Source organism: Silene latifolia, chromosome Y (assembly GCF_048544455.1).
Source record: "Silene latifolia isolate original U9 population chromosome Y, ASM4854445v1, whole genome shotgun sequence".
NCBI classification, from domain to species: domain Eukaryota; kingdom Viridiplantae; phylum Streptophyta; class Magnoliopsida; order Caryophyllales; family Caryophyllaceae; genus Silene; species Silene latifolia.
Window position 1 is genome coordinate 230,402,463 of NC_133538.1, and position 18,977 is coordinate 230,421,439.

The 18,977-nt window shown below is 37.2% G+C and overlaps 1 protein-coding gene across 2 annotated transcripts; it reads right to left on the reverse strand.

Annotated features, from left to right (window-relative positions):
* Window positions 1-13,095: 13,095 nt before the first annotated feature.
* LOC141634299 (zinc finger protein CONSTANS-LIKE 2-like) lies at window positions 13,096-14,443 on the reverse strand. Of its 2 annotated transcripts, XM_074446518.1 has the most exons (3): window positions 14,060-14,443; window positions 13,755-13,984; window positions 13,096-13,614 (listed from the first exon to the last, which is right to left on the reverse strand). In XM_074446518.1, exons 1-3 carry the CDS (start codon window positions 14,346-14,348, stop codon window positions 13,252-13,254), a joined length of 882 nt encoding a protein of 293 aa, XP_074302619.1. In that variant the 5' UTR covers window positions 14,349-14,443; the 3' UTR covers window positions 13,096-13,251. The 2 variants fall into 2 exon arrangements, with proteins under 2 accessions (XP_074302619.1, XP_074302618.1); XM_074446517.1 differs by having other exon boundaries at window positions 13,755-14,435.
* Window positions 14,444-18,977: the final 4,534 nt, after the last annotated feature.

Sequence of the window (18,977 nt, forward strand, 5' to 3'; positions counted from 1 at the left end):
TATAAGCCTTATAAATGCTTACTCAATTACAAAATCGTAAAGATAGAGGAATCCAGATGCGACCCTATCTCCCTACCCTAAATGGATACTTTGTTAGGGAGGGGAGTCAAGAGTACTTTCATGGGTTTCCTGAACCTTAGCATTATAATGGAATAAAACTAGCTGGAATCGAGGTCTTCCACGATTGCTACTTCATCCTTTCAGAAACGGTTCCTACCGTCAAAACTCGTCAAACACCTTGTTTAGACGAACAAGCTGTTAGCCTTCTATTTGGGGAAGACCGGTTCATCAGAGCTGCGTAGGATGAGATCATTACCATGATATTTCAAGATGACCATTTTAACCTCACGGCATTGATCACTGACACCAACCCAAATCAGCAAAAAGGATGAGAGTCAATCAAGTGGACTAACAACCAAGGAAAGCTTTTCAAAGTCACTACTGGAGAAAGAGAGATGTTCAAAGGAGAACCCGAAGACAACGAATTCGAGTCGGAGTCGGAATCGGAATCGAAGTGTGAGTCTAGAGAAGTCGCTAGAGAGTCTTTTTCTGTCGTCACTCCCCATCCCCTTGTTTCTCCTAGCATAGCATCAAATAGTAACAGTAGCTTGGGAAATGCCCCAGCAGCTGTCCCTTTACCGCCACTGACTACTGAACAGATGACTTCTTTGTTTCAGCTATTTTCAAAATCTAAAATGAATAAATCAGATTCTGCTTACTCTTTGTGTTTTACTGAATGCAATTCTATTTACGATAATAATGAGGATGATCCTGACCCAGACTCAGTCTAATTACCTCCCTATATAGTTAAAAAAATACTACAAGAGGGCGAAGGGGTACCAGTTATAGAAAACACCGAACCCATTAACGTAGTAACTGAACTAGAACCCCAAGAACTTATGATAGGGACGACCTTAAACCCAACTGAAAGAGCCAATTTCATCGATCTCCTACACGATTTCAAGGACGTTTTCGCTTGGTCTTACAAAGATATGCCAGGGATCTACGGGGATATTGCAGAACATCGAATTCCAATCAAACCAGGTTTCAAACTGTAAAACAGAAGCTCCGTCGGATGAGGACCGATTGGGCTCTTAAGATCAAAGAAGAAGTCGATAAGCAATTCAAAGCTGGGTTCATCAAAGTTTCCGAGTATTCAGACTGGGTGGCTAACATAGTCCCCGTACCTAAAAAGGATGGGAGAATCCGGGTTTGTGTTGATTTCATAGACTTGAACAAAGCGAGTCTCAAGGACGACTTCCCTCTACCACACATCGACATATTGGTAGATAATACAGCAGATCACGCGTTGTTATCCTTCATGGATGGGTATGTAGGATATAATCAGATTAAGATGGCCATAGAAGATATGCATAAGACAGCCTTCATCACTCAATGGGGCACATATTGTTATACAGTTATGCCATTTGGGCTAATTAATGCAGGAGCTACATATCAGCACACTGCGACCACATTGCTACATGACATGATGCATAAAGAAGTAAAAGTGTACGTGGATGATATGATTGTCAAATCCAAAGATAGAAAATGGCACATCGATAACCTTCGCAAATTCTTTCTAAGACTGCGAAAGTACAACATGAGGCTCAATCCTCTGAAATGTGCACTTGGAGTAACGTCAGGCAAGCTTCTGGGTTATGTCGTCAGACATAGGGGAATAGAAATTGATCCATCCAAGATCAAAGCTTTAATCGAAATGCCACAACCCCAAACGGAGAAGGAGGTTAGAGGATTTCTGGGCAAAGTACAGTATATAAGCCGATTCATATCGAAACTCACTATGATCTGCGAACCTATTTTCAAAAAGCTCAAGATAACAGATCATACCATATGGGACGACGACTGTCAAAAGGCGTTTGACAGGATTAAGGAGATATTAGCTAAGCCACCAGTGCTGATGCCTCCCCAACGAGATCAACCTCTTGGTTTAAATCTCACAGTCACCAAAACAGCCATGGGGGCTATGCTCGCACAGACTGTTGAAAAAGAAGAAAGAGCTATCTACTACCTTAGTAAGAAGTTCTTAGAATACGAGTGTAAATACACGCCTCTCGAAAATACATGCCTCGCTCTTGTGTGGGCAACAAAGAAGCTACGCCACTACATGCTTAGCTACTCTGTCAGATTGTATTCTAAAATGGATCCCGTCAAATACCTCTTCGAGAAACCCGTTCTCAACGGACGTTTGGCAAGGTGGACCTTAATGCTCTCAGAGTTCGATCTCAAGTACGTACCTCTGAAAGTCATAAAAGGGCGTGCCATTGCCGAGTTTTTTTGCAGATAATCCTATCAACAATACCCAAGCAATAGACATGTGGTCATTTCCAGACGAGGATATCCTATAGACCAGTGTAGACTCGTGCGACCTTTATTTTGATGGAGCATCGAATTTAAGAGGGTTTGGGATAGGAGTGTTGCTCATTTCCCTGAAGGCGAGCATACACCACTTTCTGTCAAACTCGACCTCGAGGTGACAAATAATGTAGCTGAATATGAAGCTGGCCTCATCGGTCTACAAGCAGCAGTAAGTTTAGGCATTAAGAATCTTCGAGTTCACGGAGACTCCTCCTTGATCATTAACCAAGTTACAGGTTCTTGGAAAATTCGAAGTGAAGTCTAGCACCTTATCAGGCTAGGATAGATCAAGTCGCCCAATTCATCGATCAGGTCACTTATTTACACCTACCTCGTGAAGAAAATTAATTTGCAGACGCTCTTGCGAAACTTTCAGCCTTGATCAATATGTCGGACAACATGGTCGAAATGCCTTTATGCATCGAACGACAGTCAGAACCAGCCTATGTACACCACCTTACAGATGAAGAAGAAAGCCCAGAAGAACCCTGGTTCCAAGCCATTCTAAACTTCAAACTCAATGGTACATACCCACCAGATATGGATAAGAGGGGACAACGCGCAATACGCCAACTAGGCTCTCAATACCTCCTCATGCAAGGAGAATTGTACAAAAGAACACCTCTTGGTGTCATCTTGCGTTGCCTTGATCATTCATAGGCACAGAAGGTGATGGAAGAAGTTTACGATGGAGAATACGGTCCTCATGAAAATTAATCTAATCAATGTTCCAACTTTAGATCTGAAATGTGGGATAATTATGCAACCTATAATAATTTTCTCATGTCATGTAATTTATTTTATCTATTTTTGCTAAAATAATCACTATTTATGTCATTTTTACACTAAAAATTCATAAATCATGAAAAATGAATCGTGTTTATCTCAAATTTTACACACAGTGAGTAAAATGTGAATGTGAAAACATATTAAAATTTCATGGCCTGTTTCGAAGTTTAACTAATTTTAACCATTTTACATCCATTTATTACATTTTTATCTCATAAAAATCATAAATCATGCAATATTAATCACATTAATACGAATTTTTACATACAATAAGTAAAATATGCATATGAGGTAATATAAAAGTTTCAAGGTCATAAACTGAGTCTAACTAATTTTAGCACTTTAATTATCATTTTACTTAATAAAATATAATAAAATTACTAAAAATTATTAAAATGAGCCATAAATTACCATAAATCATCAATATGACCTAAATTCATTTTAGGACCAGAATATATAACATGCAAAAATTTCGTTGCTTTTATCTTCATAAATCACAAATTTCTAGTTTTATATGTTATACTTTTAATTCGGAAAAACAATAACCGATTATGCATGCAACAACCATCTGCTCTGATACCACTTGAAAGGATTCTACAACCCTCTAATTAAACTATTTTAATAATAGATCTAATTTACTCATTAAACTAGATACTGCTCTTATGCATTCATAACAAAATTAAAACAAAGATTAATAAGAAAACTTCTTACAATGCGAAAATCGGATTTGGGGCACAAGTAAGATCACCTTTCTTACTTGTTCTTGAGCTAAAAATAATGGATGATTCCTTTAGTCCCAATAGTATGAGAACCTCCTATTAGTTGCACCAAGACAATCTCCTTAAAACTACTAAATAATTGACTAGATTACTTTAGTAGCCATCCTTAAAATATAATCTAATAATATTTGTATTACTACTTCTAGTAATATGTATATTAGATATTAGAACAATTTATTTTCTAAAACTTATTTTAGAGAAGAAAGAGGAGTAAGAAGTATGGAATTGTGTAAGAATGAATAATGAAAATAAGAACCATTCTTATTGTATAAAGGAAGGGGAAAACCGGTGGCCTCTACTGGGGAGAGGAGAGCCAATGCATGCTCTTGCCATTTTAGAATTGTTCTTATCAAAATAAGTTTGGGTGTAGATTAGGTTAGAATCATAATCATAGTGTTTTCCACTAATTAAAACAATTCAACCAATTCTTCCCATTTCCCTCATAAAACCGGTTTTCATGAAATATTGAGTCCATTTTATTTTTGTCAATTTGTCATTTTGTCATATAATGTGTGACATGTGACATGTGACATGTAACATGTTATTAATATTATTAATGCATATTTAATAATTAAATATCATTACATATATTAATTTAATTATATACAATAATTGACTAGTAATTCACAATTACAAGTAAATAAAATGGTCCATGTTAATATAATCTACAACATATTACAATTATAATTAACTGTTCATTCTTATTTTTAATTGTTTCATAAACAATATATTTTAGTAATATAACATCTTAATTACTCTAGTCAGTCAATCATTACCGATTAATGTTGACCAGATGACTTGTAAAAAGAATCATCCCTTTACGTATTCTTATTACGAGTTTCAATAATGTGATCGCACTATTGTTGAGGACACATACTCCAACACATATTGTATGTAACACATGCAATACAGATGGATAGTCATTTTTCTTTTGTTTACCAACTAAACCTCTCAAAACTACTATCGAAAAGAGAAAAAAAATGTGTCATCTAAGTGTCAATTAGTTTAGATAATAAAATCACATGTTGAAACAATTATGAGCGTCAATCAAATTATGTTACCATTAAAATTAAAATTGTGCTACAATCCCCTTTACACAAGGCTAAAAGTCCCTACACGACGTACATTTAGCCAATTATTTTAGAATCCGTGCAACGCACGAGCAATACAATACAAGGGGTTAGGACTTAGGACCTTGGGCCATCATTGTTCACAAGTCAACTCTTAAGAATTTTTTTTCTCAATTTAGGCTGACTCATAACACTTTGACGCACATACAAAACATAGGCCTAGTTTTTAGTGACTATATATCACATACATTCAGGAGTTAGGCCCAACTCCCATTTTGGACCTGAAACCGTTAATCCAGATTAACAAGCTTCTATTGGAAAAAAAAAGTAGTGTACTCGTAGTCTTTTTTTAGACAAGTGTGTACTAGTATAAAACCAAGCCAAATTACACGATACGGTCACCATACCAAGTATGATTACAACTAAGGAAAAACTTAATACGACTAATACTACTAGATAAAGTAATGGAAACACAAGACGAGCTGGAAGCACGCATTAAACGTAGAAGTCGGATGCTGTAGATTTGGAAAAGTACGTTTTCGAGTCTGAAAGCAGAGGCAAAAGTCATAGCCTCAATCAGAGCCATAATATTGATTTGAAGACGGGAAGAGCAAAAACATTGCAGCACTTCATGAGTGAGATGACCATTTCTGTAAACTTTAAACGAAACGCCAAAGTGTTGTTGCTGAAGACAATCTCCACCCGAAAGTAGTGAGAAAAGTGATGCATAAAATAGGAATGGAAGCAGAAATCTTCAAGTCGGCAGGAAGATTGATCAAGGGCTTTAATATTGGAATTGAATACATGCGGTTGTTTAGAAAGAAGATCAATCTCTCGGAGAATCTCATCAGGGCAAACAATTTCTTCTCCAAAAATCACGTTATTCCTATGCTTTCAGATTGCATAGAGAGTAAGAGGAAAATATAGAAGTTGTTGGTTGTTAATATCTCCAAAGCGAAATAAGTAGCGAAAAAAATTTGAAACCAGCTACCAAATGAGACATGGGAACTTACATCAGAGCGAATTCCAAGTAAACTCGCAGCCCAAACACGTTTGATAATGTCAAAGTCACGAAAAAGGTGGCTCAAAGTCTCACCATCCTTATGACAAAAAGAGAAAATTGGATTGACTGGCATTCCTCGACGAATTAAAACATCCGCAGTAGGCAAGATACAGTGAACAATTTTGCAAAGGAAAAGCTTAATATGCGGCTCACAAGGGAGGTGCCAAATCGAAGACCAATGAAAATCCCGATCAACATGAGAAAAGGAAGAAGCAACTCAGGGCAAACTGTTTTTCAAAAGTAACTAGTACCCGGAACAAGAAGAATACCTTCCATCTTCAGTGGATTTCCAGCAAATGTAATCATCCATAGGCTCAAAAGGAAGCTCAATTGAACAAATTTTCTTTGTGGACTCGGAGTGAAAATATTTAAAAACATTTTGTATGTTCCAGCGAGATGGGTCAATCAGAAGGTCCGCAAAACTGAAATCTTAAGATTGAAAATTAGGCTTAAAGCAAGGCTTATTACCAAGGATCCAAGCATCATTTTTTATATTAATCAATTTTCCATTCCCAAATTTCCAAGCAATTCCATCCCGAAGTAGGTAAGTGTTTTTAACAACTCCTTTCCAAGCGAAAGATGCAGCAGTATATTTTGAAGCATTGACACGACTCGAAAATACAATACAAATCTGACACGAAGTTAGCGGGTTAGGATTAAGACGTTCTTACCCATTTAAGTAATTGGGCTAACACAGACACGACACGAAACTTAAATGGCTCGGATTAGGGTTGAACTTTTTCTCAACGAACCTGACACAAATAACTCATTTATTTAAAAGTCTCATAATATATTTAGGTTGTCAATAATCAAACCAAACAACTGACAAGAAAACATTTTGTTCATCTTTGTTGGGATAATAGGCTATAAAGCTTAATTTATTTTATTAGTTTATTGGTTAAAACGGGTTAAGTGGGTAAAAAATGACCTAATTAAAATAAATGGGTTAAACAGGTCGGGTTGGGTTATAGAAAAATTAAATGGGTTGAGTTATGGTTGAGACAAATGACCTGTTTATGTAAGTAGGCCGGGTTAGGGTAGTGGTGACCTGTTTGATGTTGGCACGGACACGGCCTGATCTGTTTGCCAGGTCTAGTACTTATGCTCCCATAAATTAAAAATAAGTCTCTCAAAAGACGGATTAACCTAGAAATACGAAGTAAAAAAGTTTTTTTTTTTTTTTTTTTTTTTTTGTGACGAGGGAACTTGCAGCCGCTACCTTTGGTGCGCACTGGTTAAACCCTCAGGTAAGCCACCCAAGGGTGACAGACTTAAAGTCTATTAGGCATGGACTCGGGCTAAGAATGCTTAACAAGATTTTGCTCTTGGGGAGGCTTGAACCTTGGTCTCCTGGGAATTTCACCCAAGTTTTAACCACTAGACTCCACCCAAGTACGAAGTATTACTCATTTGATTATAGAGTTTTAAAATTTTTTACCACCTATTGAGTCCTAAAGTTTACAAATTACTATCTAATGAGCATCTTTAGCAATAACCACCTAGGTTTTTTGCTTTTTACCGCCTATTTTGCATCATGTTGACGGGTTTTCTTATTTATCGTCTCGCTTACATTTTATCGACTCTCTATTATTTACAATGACCAAACTACCTCTCATCTATTTCACTCACTCTCTCCCTCGTTATTTCACTGAACACATATTCCTCATTAACTCTAAACACAATTATACAACCTCATCATCCCCATTGTCAAATCAAATTTCAGGTAATTTCTTCCGCATTTCATTATATAATCATCTTAACTGATGTTGAACTAATTCGATTAAAATTACTTCTTGATCAAACCACTTGAAGTGATCACACCCTCATTCAACATGGGGCTTGAACTTTTTGCATCCCTCAAATCTCCTCCCCGGATTGTCTGGTATCCATGATTTCCTAAGAACAATAGGGAGTCCACATTTGTACTTGCTTTCACTTGATGAAGACATTATACCTGATATTGAGTGTAATAAACAGGTATAAAAGACAGAAATTGTTGACTTAAGAAAATTTAAAGCCATAAATTGTTGAATTAAGAAGAGAAATAACAGGGAAATTGATGAATTGATAAGATAACTTCCCCAGAAAATGTGGAATTAAGAGGATAAATACACCATAATTTGTTGAATCAATAAGAAAATTAACTTAGAAATAATTGAGTTTATTAAGTCTCGGACATTAAAAACGACAAACTTCAGTATAATAACCAAGAATCAGACAATAAAGAAATAAAAAGACGGTGAACAATTAACAGGCGAGCCTAATTGTAGTTGCATTCCAAGAAATTCAAAACAAAATCGCAGGAAGAAAAAAACGGAGAACTTGCCTTCAATTGCCCAAAAAAAAGATGAACCCTAGATAGATAAACTTTAATTAGATTGGGGTTGGAGGTCGACCGATTGTAGAAGTGTACGAGGCAGAGGGTGAGAGTGTGTTATAATATTTGGTAAGGGGTAGTTTGGTCATTGTAAATAAGAGAGAGTCAATAAAATGTAAGCGAGACGATAAATAAGAAAACCCATCAACATAATATAAAATAGGTGATAAAAAATAAAAAAATTAGTAAAGAATAAAGATGAACTCATGGTAATTTGTAAATTTTAGGATTCAATAGGTGGTAAAAAGCAAAAAAAAAACTCTTAGATTATATTACCGATTGATTTATCGCACATGTAGAATGTGGCTTAAAAATTATGAGAGGTAATTGCTCATGACCTGGGTTTAAATCTGGTCAGCATCAAAATAATTACACCAAAAAAAAGTATATTATGCGAGTTTGTGATTTACTATTTAGTCATGACATCATTTTTCTAATTTGTAAAAATCCTTTGAAATTATTTTTCTCAACTCGAACATAGGTCATGAACACCATCACTCATGACTTCACCAATTAACGTAGATAACATCGCAAAATCCTTTGAATACTAGCACAATTGTTGACTTGTGAACTACAGTTTATATGAGAAGAAGTCATGATAAACTAAGGGATTTTATCAAAAAAAATTACTTTATGTTGGGATTTGGGATAGTTTATGTGGGAAAGTTGAGAGAAATAAGTTTCAGAGAAGGAAATAGTTTGTGATTGAAATAGTTTGATTTGATCGATATCGATTAATTGTATTGATATGTTGATAGATCTTATTTGATTACAATGCCTTAGTATTACATGGTATTTATAGGTGATACGCACCCTTTCATATTCTAAGTTCCCTTTCATATTCTAGGGTGTATGCATGAATCATCTAGATTCATAGTACATACATATGCTTGAATGATCTAGATTCATAGTACATACATTATGCATTATTCATGAATGATCTAGATACATAGTACATACACTATGCATAAATAATCTAGATTCATGGTATTAAGTGTATGAACCTAAATGAATCTGGAAAAGTCTCATTATTTTAACACTCCTTCTTGAGACTTTTGTCCAAACTCCAAGCTTGAGTCAGCCCTTATCTGGATTTTTGAACATTTTCTTCATCTCCTCCTTGAAAGCATCAAACTGATATATTTTCCAATTCTTCTGTGCTGCCAACGCGATAAGAGTTTTGACGGTGTCAAGTCTTGCTACCGGAGCAAAAGTGTCTGCATAATCAACCCCGGCTTCTTGTGCATAGCCTTTGACAACACTTCTCGCTTTATATTTGTTGATTGTGCCATCAGGATTTAATTTGGTCTTATAAACCCATTTGGCGCTGATCACCTTCCTATCTTGAGGTGGATCAACAAGTTCCCAAGTGTTATTTTTAATGATCATGTCAATCTCATTTTTCATGGCCTCCTGCCATTCTTTGGTCTTGGCAGCTTCCTCATAGTTATTTGGTTCATTAGTTGCAAAATAGCATGATTCACACAACTCGGGATCCAAATGAACAATAAGACAATTTTGATAGATTTGAGATAAAGATTTCTTTCCTCGTGGACCTGTAGCATTCTCATCACTAGAATGAGGAGATGATGGCTCTAAATCATTATTGTATGGTGTAAAATAAGAGGTGGTAGTGTGTTACAAGCGCTGCGACGAGTGCTTGGTATACACTCTACTGGCTCTTAAGGAGATGAACCAGAATCTTCAAATATTACACTTCTTCGTTCAACTTTCTCTTCTTCCCAAGTCCACATAGAATTTTCATCGAACTCCATATCTCTGCTGCTGATAATTTTCTCAGTATTGATGTTGAAAATTCGGTAGCCCTTTGGCTGTGTGCCATAGCCAAGACAAATTCCCTTCTCGGCTTTTTCATCCAACTTGGTCCTCTTTTAAGATGGAATGTGAACATAACAGACAGATCCAAATACTCGAAGATGTTTGGCTGTGGGCTTAATCCCACTCCAAGCTTCAATTGGAGTCACTCCTTGAATAGCTTTAGTAGGGAGTCTGTTTAGCAAATAGACCGAAGTATACGGCCTCTGCCCAAAATTTCTTTGGCAAATTTTTCTCTACGAGCATGCAACGAGCCATCTCCATGGATGTTCTGTTTTTTCTTTCTGAAACTCCATTATCTATTAGTAGAACGAAGGCTTTTGGCGAGGAATCCTTGTCTCACATGCCACGTATGTAGCTTCGACCCATCACTGTTTTTAAGGTTCGGGAGCTCTTTCTGCTGCAAGTAACTGCTGCCGACGCAGAAATAAAAAGAGTCGGAGCTTTTACGTTACGCTTCAATAGAATTCCTTGAGTTGATGCTCCACACCCTCGTCTTCACAAAATTTATCAAACTGGGAGGAAGTATATTACTTTCCTCTGTCCGATCTGATTCTTTTCATCTTACACCCTGTTTGTGTCTCCACTAGAGCTTTGAGTTTCTTAAAAACATGGAACACATCTGATTTCTCACGCATGAAATATACCCATGTCATACGAGTATAGTCATCAATGAACAAAATGAAGTACTTATTCTCGCTTAAAGAAAGAGTTCTTTGGGGACCACAAAAATCGAAATGAACAAGCTCAAGTCTCTCCCTTGCTCTCCCGTTGTTTGTGTGAGGAAAAGGCTTGCGATGTTGCTTACCAAGTTGACATGCATCACACAGGTTTTGGATAGGAGGCAAAGAGGGAATATTTCGCACCATGTTCTTGTGGTATAGGAAATTAAGCGCAGCAATGTTGAAGTGCCCATATCTCTTGTGCCAAAGCCATGTTTCATCACTTTGGACTTTGTTAGCCTGCTCCAAAGATGTATCCCAGAATAGAGAAAATGCCTTGTTTTGCATTTTGATTTTAGCAATTTCCCTTTTTTGTGGATCATAGATGATGCAATATTCATCTTTGAAGATTACGGAAAAGCCATGGAGCATCATTTGAGGTATATTCAACAGGTTTTCACTAAGATCAGGTACTAAGAGATCATCATTGATAAATTTAGTACCTTTCTTAGTTTGGACCGCAATGGTTCCCTTTCCTTGTGTCTCTAAGACGGCTCCATTTCCCACACGAACATGAGACTTGTTTGAAGTATCAAGTTGAGTGAAAATCTTCTTATCATGAGTCATATGGCTTGTACAACCACTGTCGATGAGCTATTTTTGCTTGTTTCCAGAATTTTCACTTTGACAAACTTGAAATAGATGATCCTCAATTGCTTGGTGGGTGGACTGATCTTGGGAGTTTTGTTTGGCTTTAATTTTACAATTTTTCTCAAAATGGCCAAACTTCTTGTAAAATCTACATTGTAGTTTGGGTTTCCCCTTAAACCAACAATTTTGCTCCTAATGATTGTTTTTGCCGCAAGTGCCACGTGGAGGAAATTTTCCAGGTGTGGATGAACTATTTTTACCCTCCACATGTTTACAATTACCTTCTTTTAGATAAGGTAACTTTGATTTGTGCTTAGTTTGAAAAGCACCTTCAGTTGGGCTTTCATCGCTTTTGATGAATTTTTCCTCGTGTGCCAACAATCAAACAACTTGGTAGTGCCGAGTGTACTCAGATCTTTAAATTCTTCAATCATAGAGGCAATAATATTGAACTTACTATTGAGAGTTACTAGCACCTTTGGAACGATTGTGTCATCGCTAGTACTTTCTCCATAAATTTGCATCTGATTTACAAGTTCCATGAATCTTGACGAATATTTTTTAATGTTTTCGTCGTCTCTCATCTTTATATTTGCATAGTCTCTTCTTAGTTATTGAGTTTTACAATCCTTACTTTCTCGCACCCATAAAATTCCTCCAAAAGAATGTTCCAAGCTTCTTTTGCTGATGATGCCGTATGATTTTTGGTGTTATGCTGTCCAAAACAGCACTATGGATATACGAAAGTGCCCTCGCATCTTTCATTTCATCAGTTTTTAGTTGTTGTAGTTGTGCAGCGGAATATTCACTTCCTTCTACTCTTGCTTCCAAACCCTTTTCCACAATCTCCCATAAATCACAAGACTTTAAAAATAGTTTCATTTTGACACTCCAATAATCGTAACTTTCACCTGCAAAGTTTGGGATTGCAGGGAGAGAAAGACTTGAACTTGAAGCCACCCATAAATCACAAGACTTTAAAAATAGTTTCATTTTGACACTCCAATAACCTAACTTTCTCCTACAAAGTTTGGGATTGCAGGGAAAGAAACACTTGAACTTGAAGCCATAATTCAAAAGGCCCTTTAAGATCTTTAATGTCTCTGATGCCAAATGTTGGGATTTGGAATAGTTTATGTGGGAAACTGGAGAGAAATAAGTTTGAGAGAAGGAAATAGTTTGTGATTGAAATAGTTTGATTTGATTGATATTGATTGATTGTATTGAAATGTTGATAGATCTTATTTGATGACAATGCTTTAGTATTACATGATATTTATAGCTGATACGCACCCTTTCATATTATAAGTTCCCTTTCATATTCTAGAGTGTATGCATGAATCATCTAAATTCATAGTACATAAACATGCATGAATGATCTAGATTCATAGTACATACATTATGCATGATTCATGAATGATCTAGATACATAGTACATACACTATGCATAAATAATCTAGATTCATGGCATTAACTAAGTGCATGAACCTAAATGAATCCGGAAAAGTATCATTATTTATACAAAATTTACAACAAAAAAAACTTGAAAAGAGAAAGACATGAGAGGACGTGAGATTAACAATATAGTATGGAAATTACATAAACAATTACTTAGAAAATTTATAACGACGTTCTACATTAACTAAGCTCAGAAAGAAGGCACAATGCCATAACCACAGTCAGACATAAATCCATTAGGATACGTTTGATCTATCTCTGCTTCAACATCTGTTCTCTTTGCGAAACGGCCTTTAATCCGAGGCCTAGTCTCTGCGTACGCCTTTCTTGAAGCATAACGTATTGTCTTCTCAAACTTCCTGTTCTTCTTCTTTTCTCTGTATCTCATCACTCTGGCTTCCCTGTCTAGTGGTGATAGTTGGGTTGGGACTTGTATAGGCGGGTTTGAAAACAATTCGATTGTGCCCTTTGGTTGCCTTGTATGCGACATGGAGATATCGCTCATGGTTGATGATTCTGGTACTACTATTACATCCAGGGATGAAACTGATACCTGAGGTTGTATTACACTAATTAGTCATGAATCGGTATTTGCAATAATCGTATGGGAGACAGGAACTTAAAACAGAATTGACTGACAGGAGTATATGAAAAGCGAAAATGTTAAGAAGAAAGATGGAGGAGAAGACTTACAGAATGTGCGAGCGAAGAGTTGTAATTGTAGGCAGGTTTGGAGTCGCATTCCATGCCAAACAGAAAGTTCTGATAATGAATATGGTTCTGAACAGGCACCACACTGTCACCTCCACAACTCTTCTCAGTAACGCGTAACTCCGGCTTCTGCTTATCAAACTGCTCACAGTAATGATTATCCCCATTTGTATTATACTCGAAAAGGTCCAAATACTCGTCTACCTCCTCTCCTGCCAACACCCCGATATTATTGTTATTATTGTTGTAATTGTTGTTGTGGATATGGTTGTGGGTGCTGGTCTTACCTGATGCAGGCTGGTTCAGAAGAAGCCAAGAAGCCGCCTCATCCTCGTCACCCTCCTCAGTCGTCTCATCGCCCAAGTAATCATCCCCGGACATCATGCCACTCTGGTCATGCCCGTAAATTGGGACCCTGTGGTGGCGGTTAGCAAGAGGGTTAGCTGAATGGATATCAGCATCACAGGTAGCACAGAGAGACGCTGCATCCGCCTTACAGAAAAAGGCGGCTGGCGCTCTATCACAAGCCTCACACATCCACACTCCTTCATGATTTGATTCTTCCTGCTTCAACATCTGTGTTCTTTTTAATTGCTGAATTTCTGACAGTTTCTGACTTTCTGAACTATCTGATGATTGTCAATGTTTTAGTACTTCTGTATTGTGCTCTGATTTTATGAGTTATATGTAAGGAATCCAAGTGGGATGGAATCATCCTGCAGCCGACACGTGGCGAAAGGGTACTGGGTTAAGAGAGTCTAGCTAGCTTCTTCTTGTGGCTCTCAATGCTTGAAGGAGGTTCTTTCAGAGAGAGGACCCCCCACCTCACATAAGGCCTTGGAAGTATATGGTACATGTTGGACCACAATAATAATCTCGGTTTAGGTCACGTTCACGTTCACGTTCACTGTATCGACTGTCACGACACAATCTCGTAATATGCACTCAATATCACCTCAAAATACAGAAAAATACTAAAATCTTGTCACGGTGATCATATATACATTTATAAAACGGACGTATTTCAGTGTCACGGCCTTGATTTAATATACTACTCTGTATATTTGGATTTTGGACCCTAAGGAGTATGGGCAGAAAAGTTGAATCTCTTTAGGTAGCGGACAGAAGGTGCCCTGAGAAATCTTGCATGCTGACATTTTTCGTACTGTTTTAAAGTTTTCTGTCAGTTGCAGTTGCAGGGAATTGCTCTAAATAGAAGTTGATAGTTGCACTAACCCATTAATACTATCAACTTCTATTTAGAGCAATATTCCCTCCATTAAAGGAGTAATAAGAGCTAAAATAAGAGTAATCATTAAGGGTGTGTTTGGATTGAGGGATTTGGAGGGAAAGAGAGGTGAGAGAATTAAAAGGATTAGAAATCCATTGTTTGGTTAGAAAGATGAAGGTAGAGGGATTTGGAGGAGAGGGAAAATGGATCCCTCTATTTTCCTCCTACAAGGTAAATTATTTCCCCACCAACATAGGTAAGATTTGGAAGGAAAATCATCTCCTCCATTCTCCCTCCCCTCCCTTCCCCTTCCTTTCTCTTCCCTCCTTTTCCCTCCCTTTCCTTTCCCTCCTTTTTTCCTATCCAAACAAGTAAGGGAGTAATAAGAGCTAAAATAAGAAGAAATGGGAGGAGATTGGTGCTTTGTGGTGGTTGTGGATGGTGGAGAGATGAGGTGAGGGAGGAATTATTACCTCTATATGAAGGTAATTATTACTTAGAAGGGGACGTAAGTAACAATTACTCCTTTAATGGAGGGAATATTACATTACATTTCCCCATTTATATCCATTTCTATCTCCAACCCCATCTCTTCCCTCTATTTTTTAGTTTATTTTATCTCTATTACTCCCTTAATTATTACTTCCATCCCAAGCAAGCCCTAAACCTTCTAATTGTACTAGTTTACATATATTGCTGCAGTTCATATGATGCAAAGTCTGATAAATAAATTGCAATGTTTTAAGATTTTGCTAATCAGTTGTTCAGTCACGGTTTTAAGTAACGTTTAGAACCAGGAGTTAGGTGGCTAGTATGGATGTTCTGTTGGAGAATGAAAATTTCAAAGCTTTTAGTTAAAATTTTCAACTTTTTTCGAGTTTCTCCAATACCGTTACCCGCTCAACCCCATGAAATATTTTGCCCTTGCTCAGTTTGATTCTTGCCTCTGTCACTATTTACCAGACCGCTTTGGACCAATTTATCAACATTTTAGATATACATTGACTGCATTTACTACATCTGAGACGATATTAACCGCATTTAACGAGATTAGGCCGCGACAACCAATACCACGATCGTGACCTAAACCGAGATTTAACACTTTGGACATGATACAAATTACAAAGTATGTTTAGTTTAAGACCCGAGCTACACAAACCACCAAAAACATTATCCCAATACCTCAATTGCTCCTGCAAATTGCGGTGTAACCCAAGTTAGACATATGAAATAAAATATCAGAGTCGACGATAGTCAGGGCCGTCTTTAGCCATGTACAACATGTTCAAATGAACAGGGCCCCCAAAATTTTGGGGCCCAAAATTTCTAATTGTGCGACCTAGAGATAGCTCTAAAAGCGGTAAACACTACTATTACTAAGAGCAATAGCAATAGTGGTTCCTAGTCTTGGCGTGATCACTAAGAACCTAAAATAAAAAGTTCTTCTATTGCAAGTAAAAGGTTGTTTTTAATTTTAAGAATTAAGTTCCAAAATAAGAACTTGTTGTTCATACATGGGAATTTGACAACCAATAAGCATACTTTGAAAATGTGGAAAACCAATTACTTATTTTATATTTTTTATTTAAGAACTTTATACAAATGTCATCTATTGTGGACAAAAGTTCTTAAACATTGAAAATAATAAAATATGATATAGCATAAGAAGAACTTAATATAAAGTTCTTCAAGGGATCCAAATCCCAACCTTTAGACTTCTTTCCTAAAATCTCCCTTATTCTCCAATTTTTTCGTAAAAAAATCTCCTCCAAGTTTTAATCCTTGACATTTTGATTCCTCCTTAATCCTGTATTTCGAAAATATTAATTTTGCTTGCATTAATTCCTTTCAAATTTACCATAGTTTTTACAAATTTTCTCTAATCTTGTAATTTAACTTGCATTTTTCATCGAGATCCAGTAAGGGAAACTAGAGGGATGTTGCGGTAAAGTTTTTTTTTTTTATTATTATTATTATTATTAATTTTTTGCATGTATCTTTTAATACATTATAGACAATATTTTGCTTTTGAAACGAGAAATTTTTCGAGTATTTGAGTAATGATTAAGGCCCGGGCTTAAGAAACGTTTATCGTTGTGTAATCGTAAATATCCTTTAAAAAAAATAAGTACATATATTACTAGTCGTATTAATTAGAGCCTCTTTTCGATATTTCGCACAGGGCCACCGAAATCTCCCATACGGCCCTGACGATAGTATTATTTGATCAATGATTTAAATGTAGGCTCATGAAAATAAGAACTCTTGGTGAACAATGGAAGTATGACTTTAAGACATAATGATAAGAAAACATGTAAAAGTTGTTGTTGACAGTTGATGTCCAGTTGGAGAATTACTTGGAGGAAAGAAAGCTAGAAGAAGCTGATATTATGATGCTGCCAATCTGCCATGCTGGTATAAGAGAGAAAAGATTATGATGCATTCTCACCACATAATACTTCACACCCTTGGACCGACCTCCATGCCTTATCAATTCCGTATCTGATAGCCTCTTCTATCAACAGTATGCCATCGTGTTTAGGTATTTTTTTTACCGAGTTGATTGATTTAGGTCAATGTGGTTTTACTCGTTGGATATTTGATTGATTGTTTGAATGTTGATATGTAAATAAGGAAATTAAGTACGAAATATAAATTGACACGTGAGATTTGGTGACGCGGAAAACCCAATGTGGGAACAACCGCGGGAGGGACGGTACCCTTCCAAATATTGCACTATACTTGAATAGGAGGATGATTACAATAGTAACGTAGTGCTAATCTTGCTGGCGTGAGGTATCAGGCCTGCAAGATCTTGGGCGGATGTATATGTGAGTATGAGAATATGCCGAGGTCTTGACGTCAATGTGTGAATATGTGGATGTGTTGAATGTTTTTCTTGATTTGCTTCCTTGGCTATTTATAGGGTGAGAACCCTAGATATATCCTACCTTGATTATGGAAAGGGAATATAATTTCCATAAGAACTCTTTCTATATTTGGCCGTCTTCCCCAATTCTCCCTGATCTCCCTGACTTCTCCCTAACTCTTCTTTCCTTAATCTGGACGTCTCCTCTGATGGGCCCCTGGTCTTCTTTCCGCATACGCCAGCCCGTCCCCCCTTCTATAATTACGGGCTTTCTTGCTCCTCATCACTCCTCCCATAGTCTTTTATTTTATCAAGTGGGCCTTCCCTTTATCGCGCTATTTTTAGCCCATACAGTTTGCCCCAAATTTCTTGCGAAGAACGCTACGAGGTGTCGAGCAAGGAATTTACGTAATCGAATGTTGAAAACCCTAAGCCGTCATTTGCACTTCTTTTCATGCAACTCCATCATTTCAGCCGCCCATTTCCTCTTTACTCGCACCCTACTCCCTCTCTCTTCCTTTATAATCTCAACCTCCACCTTCCCCTTCCATTAATCTCAAATTATTTCAAAAACTCTCCCTCTCTCTAAACCCTCAACCTTCCTCTTCTCTTACCTCGCCGGTTTCACTGTTCCGCTCTCCATTGTCACTTCCAGCAGGTATTCTTCCCCTTTTCTCCTTTAATTTCCATTTTCTCTTTCTTTACCATGGGTAAAACCCGACAATCTTCATCAACCTCCGCACCCGCTGAACATAATCCTGACCCAGTCTTCCCTTCTCGGGGACTCTTTACTTATCCCCACGACTGTGACTCCGCCTTAACTGCTGCTGACATTCCCACGATCAAGGGTTTGCTCGGCCTTGGTGAAGGGGTGGATATTGCCATCCCTGGACCAGGACAGAAAGCTGATGCCCTTCGTCCAGGATGGGTCTGCTTTTACCTGTACCCTTTTAAATATGGCCTCCGTTTTCCTTTTCCCAAACTCATCCAAGATTTTATTTTTACCAATAATTTCGCCATGGCACAAATTTCTGCTGCCGCCTGGAGGGTTATTCTTTACTCTCTGGCCGCTGGTCAAAACACTGGTAACTCTATCACCCTGGGC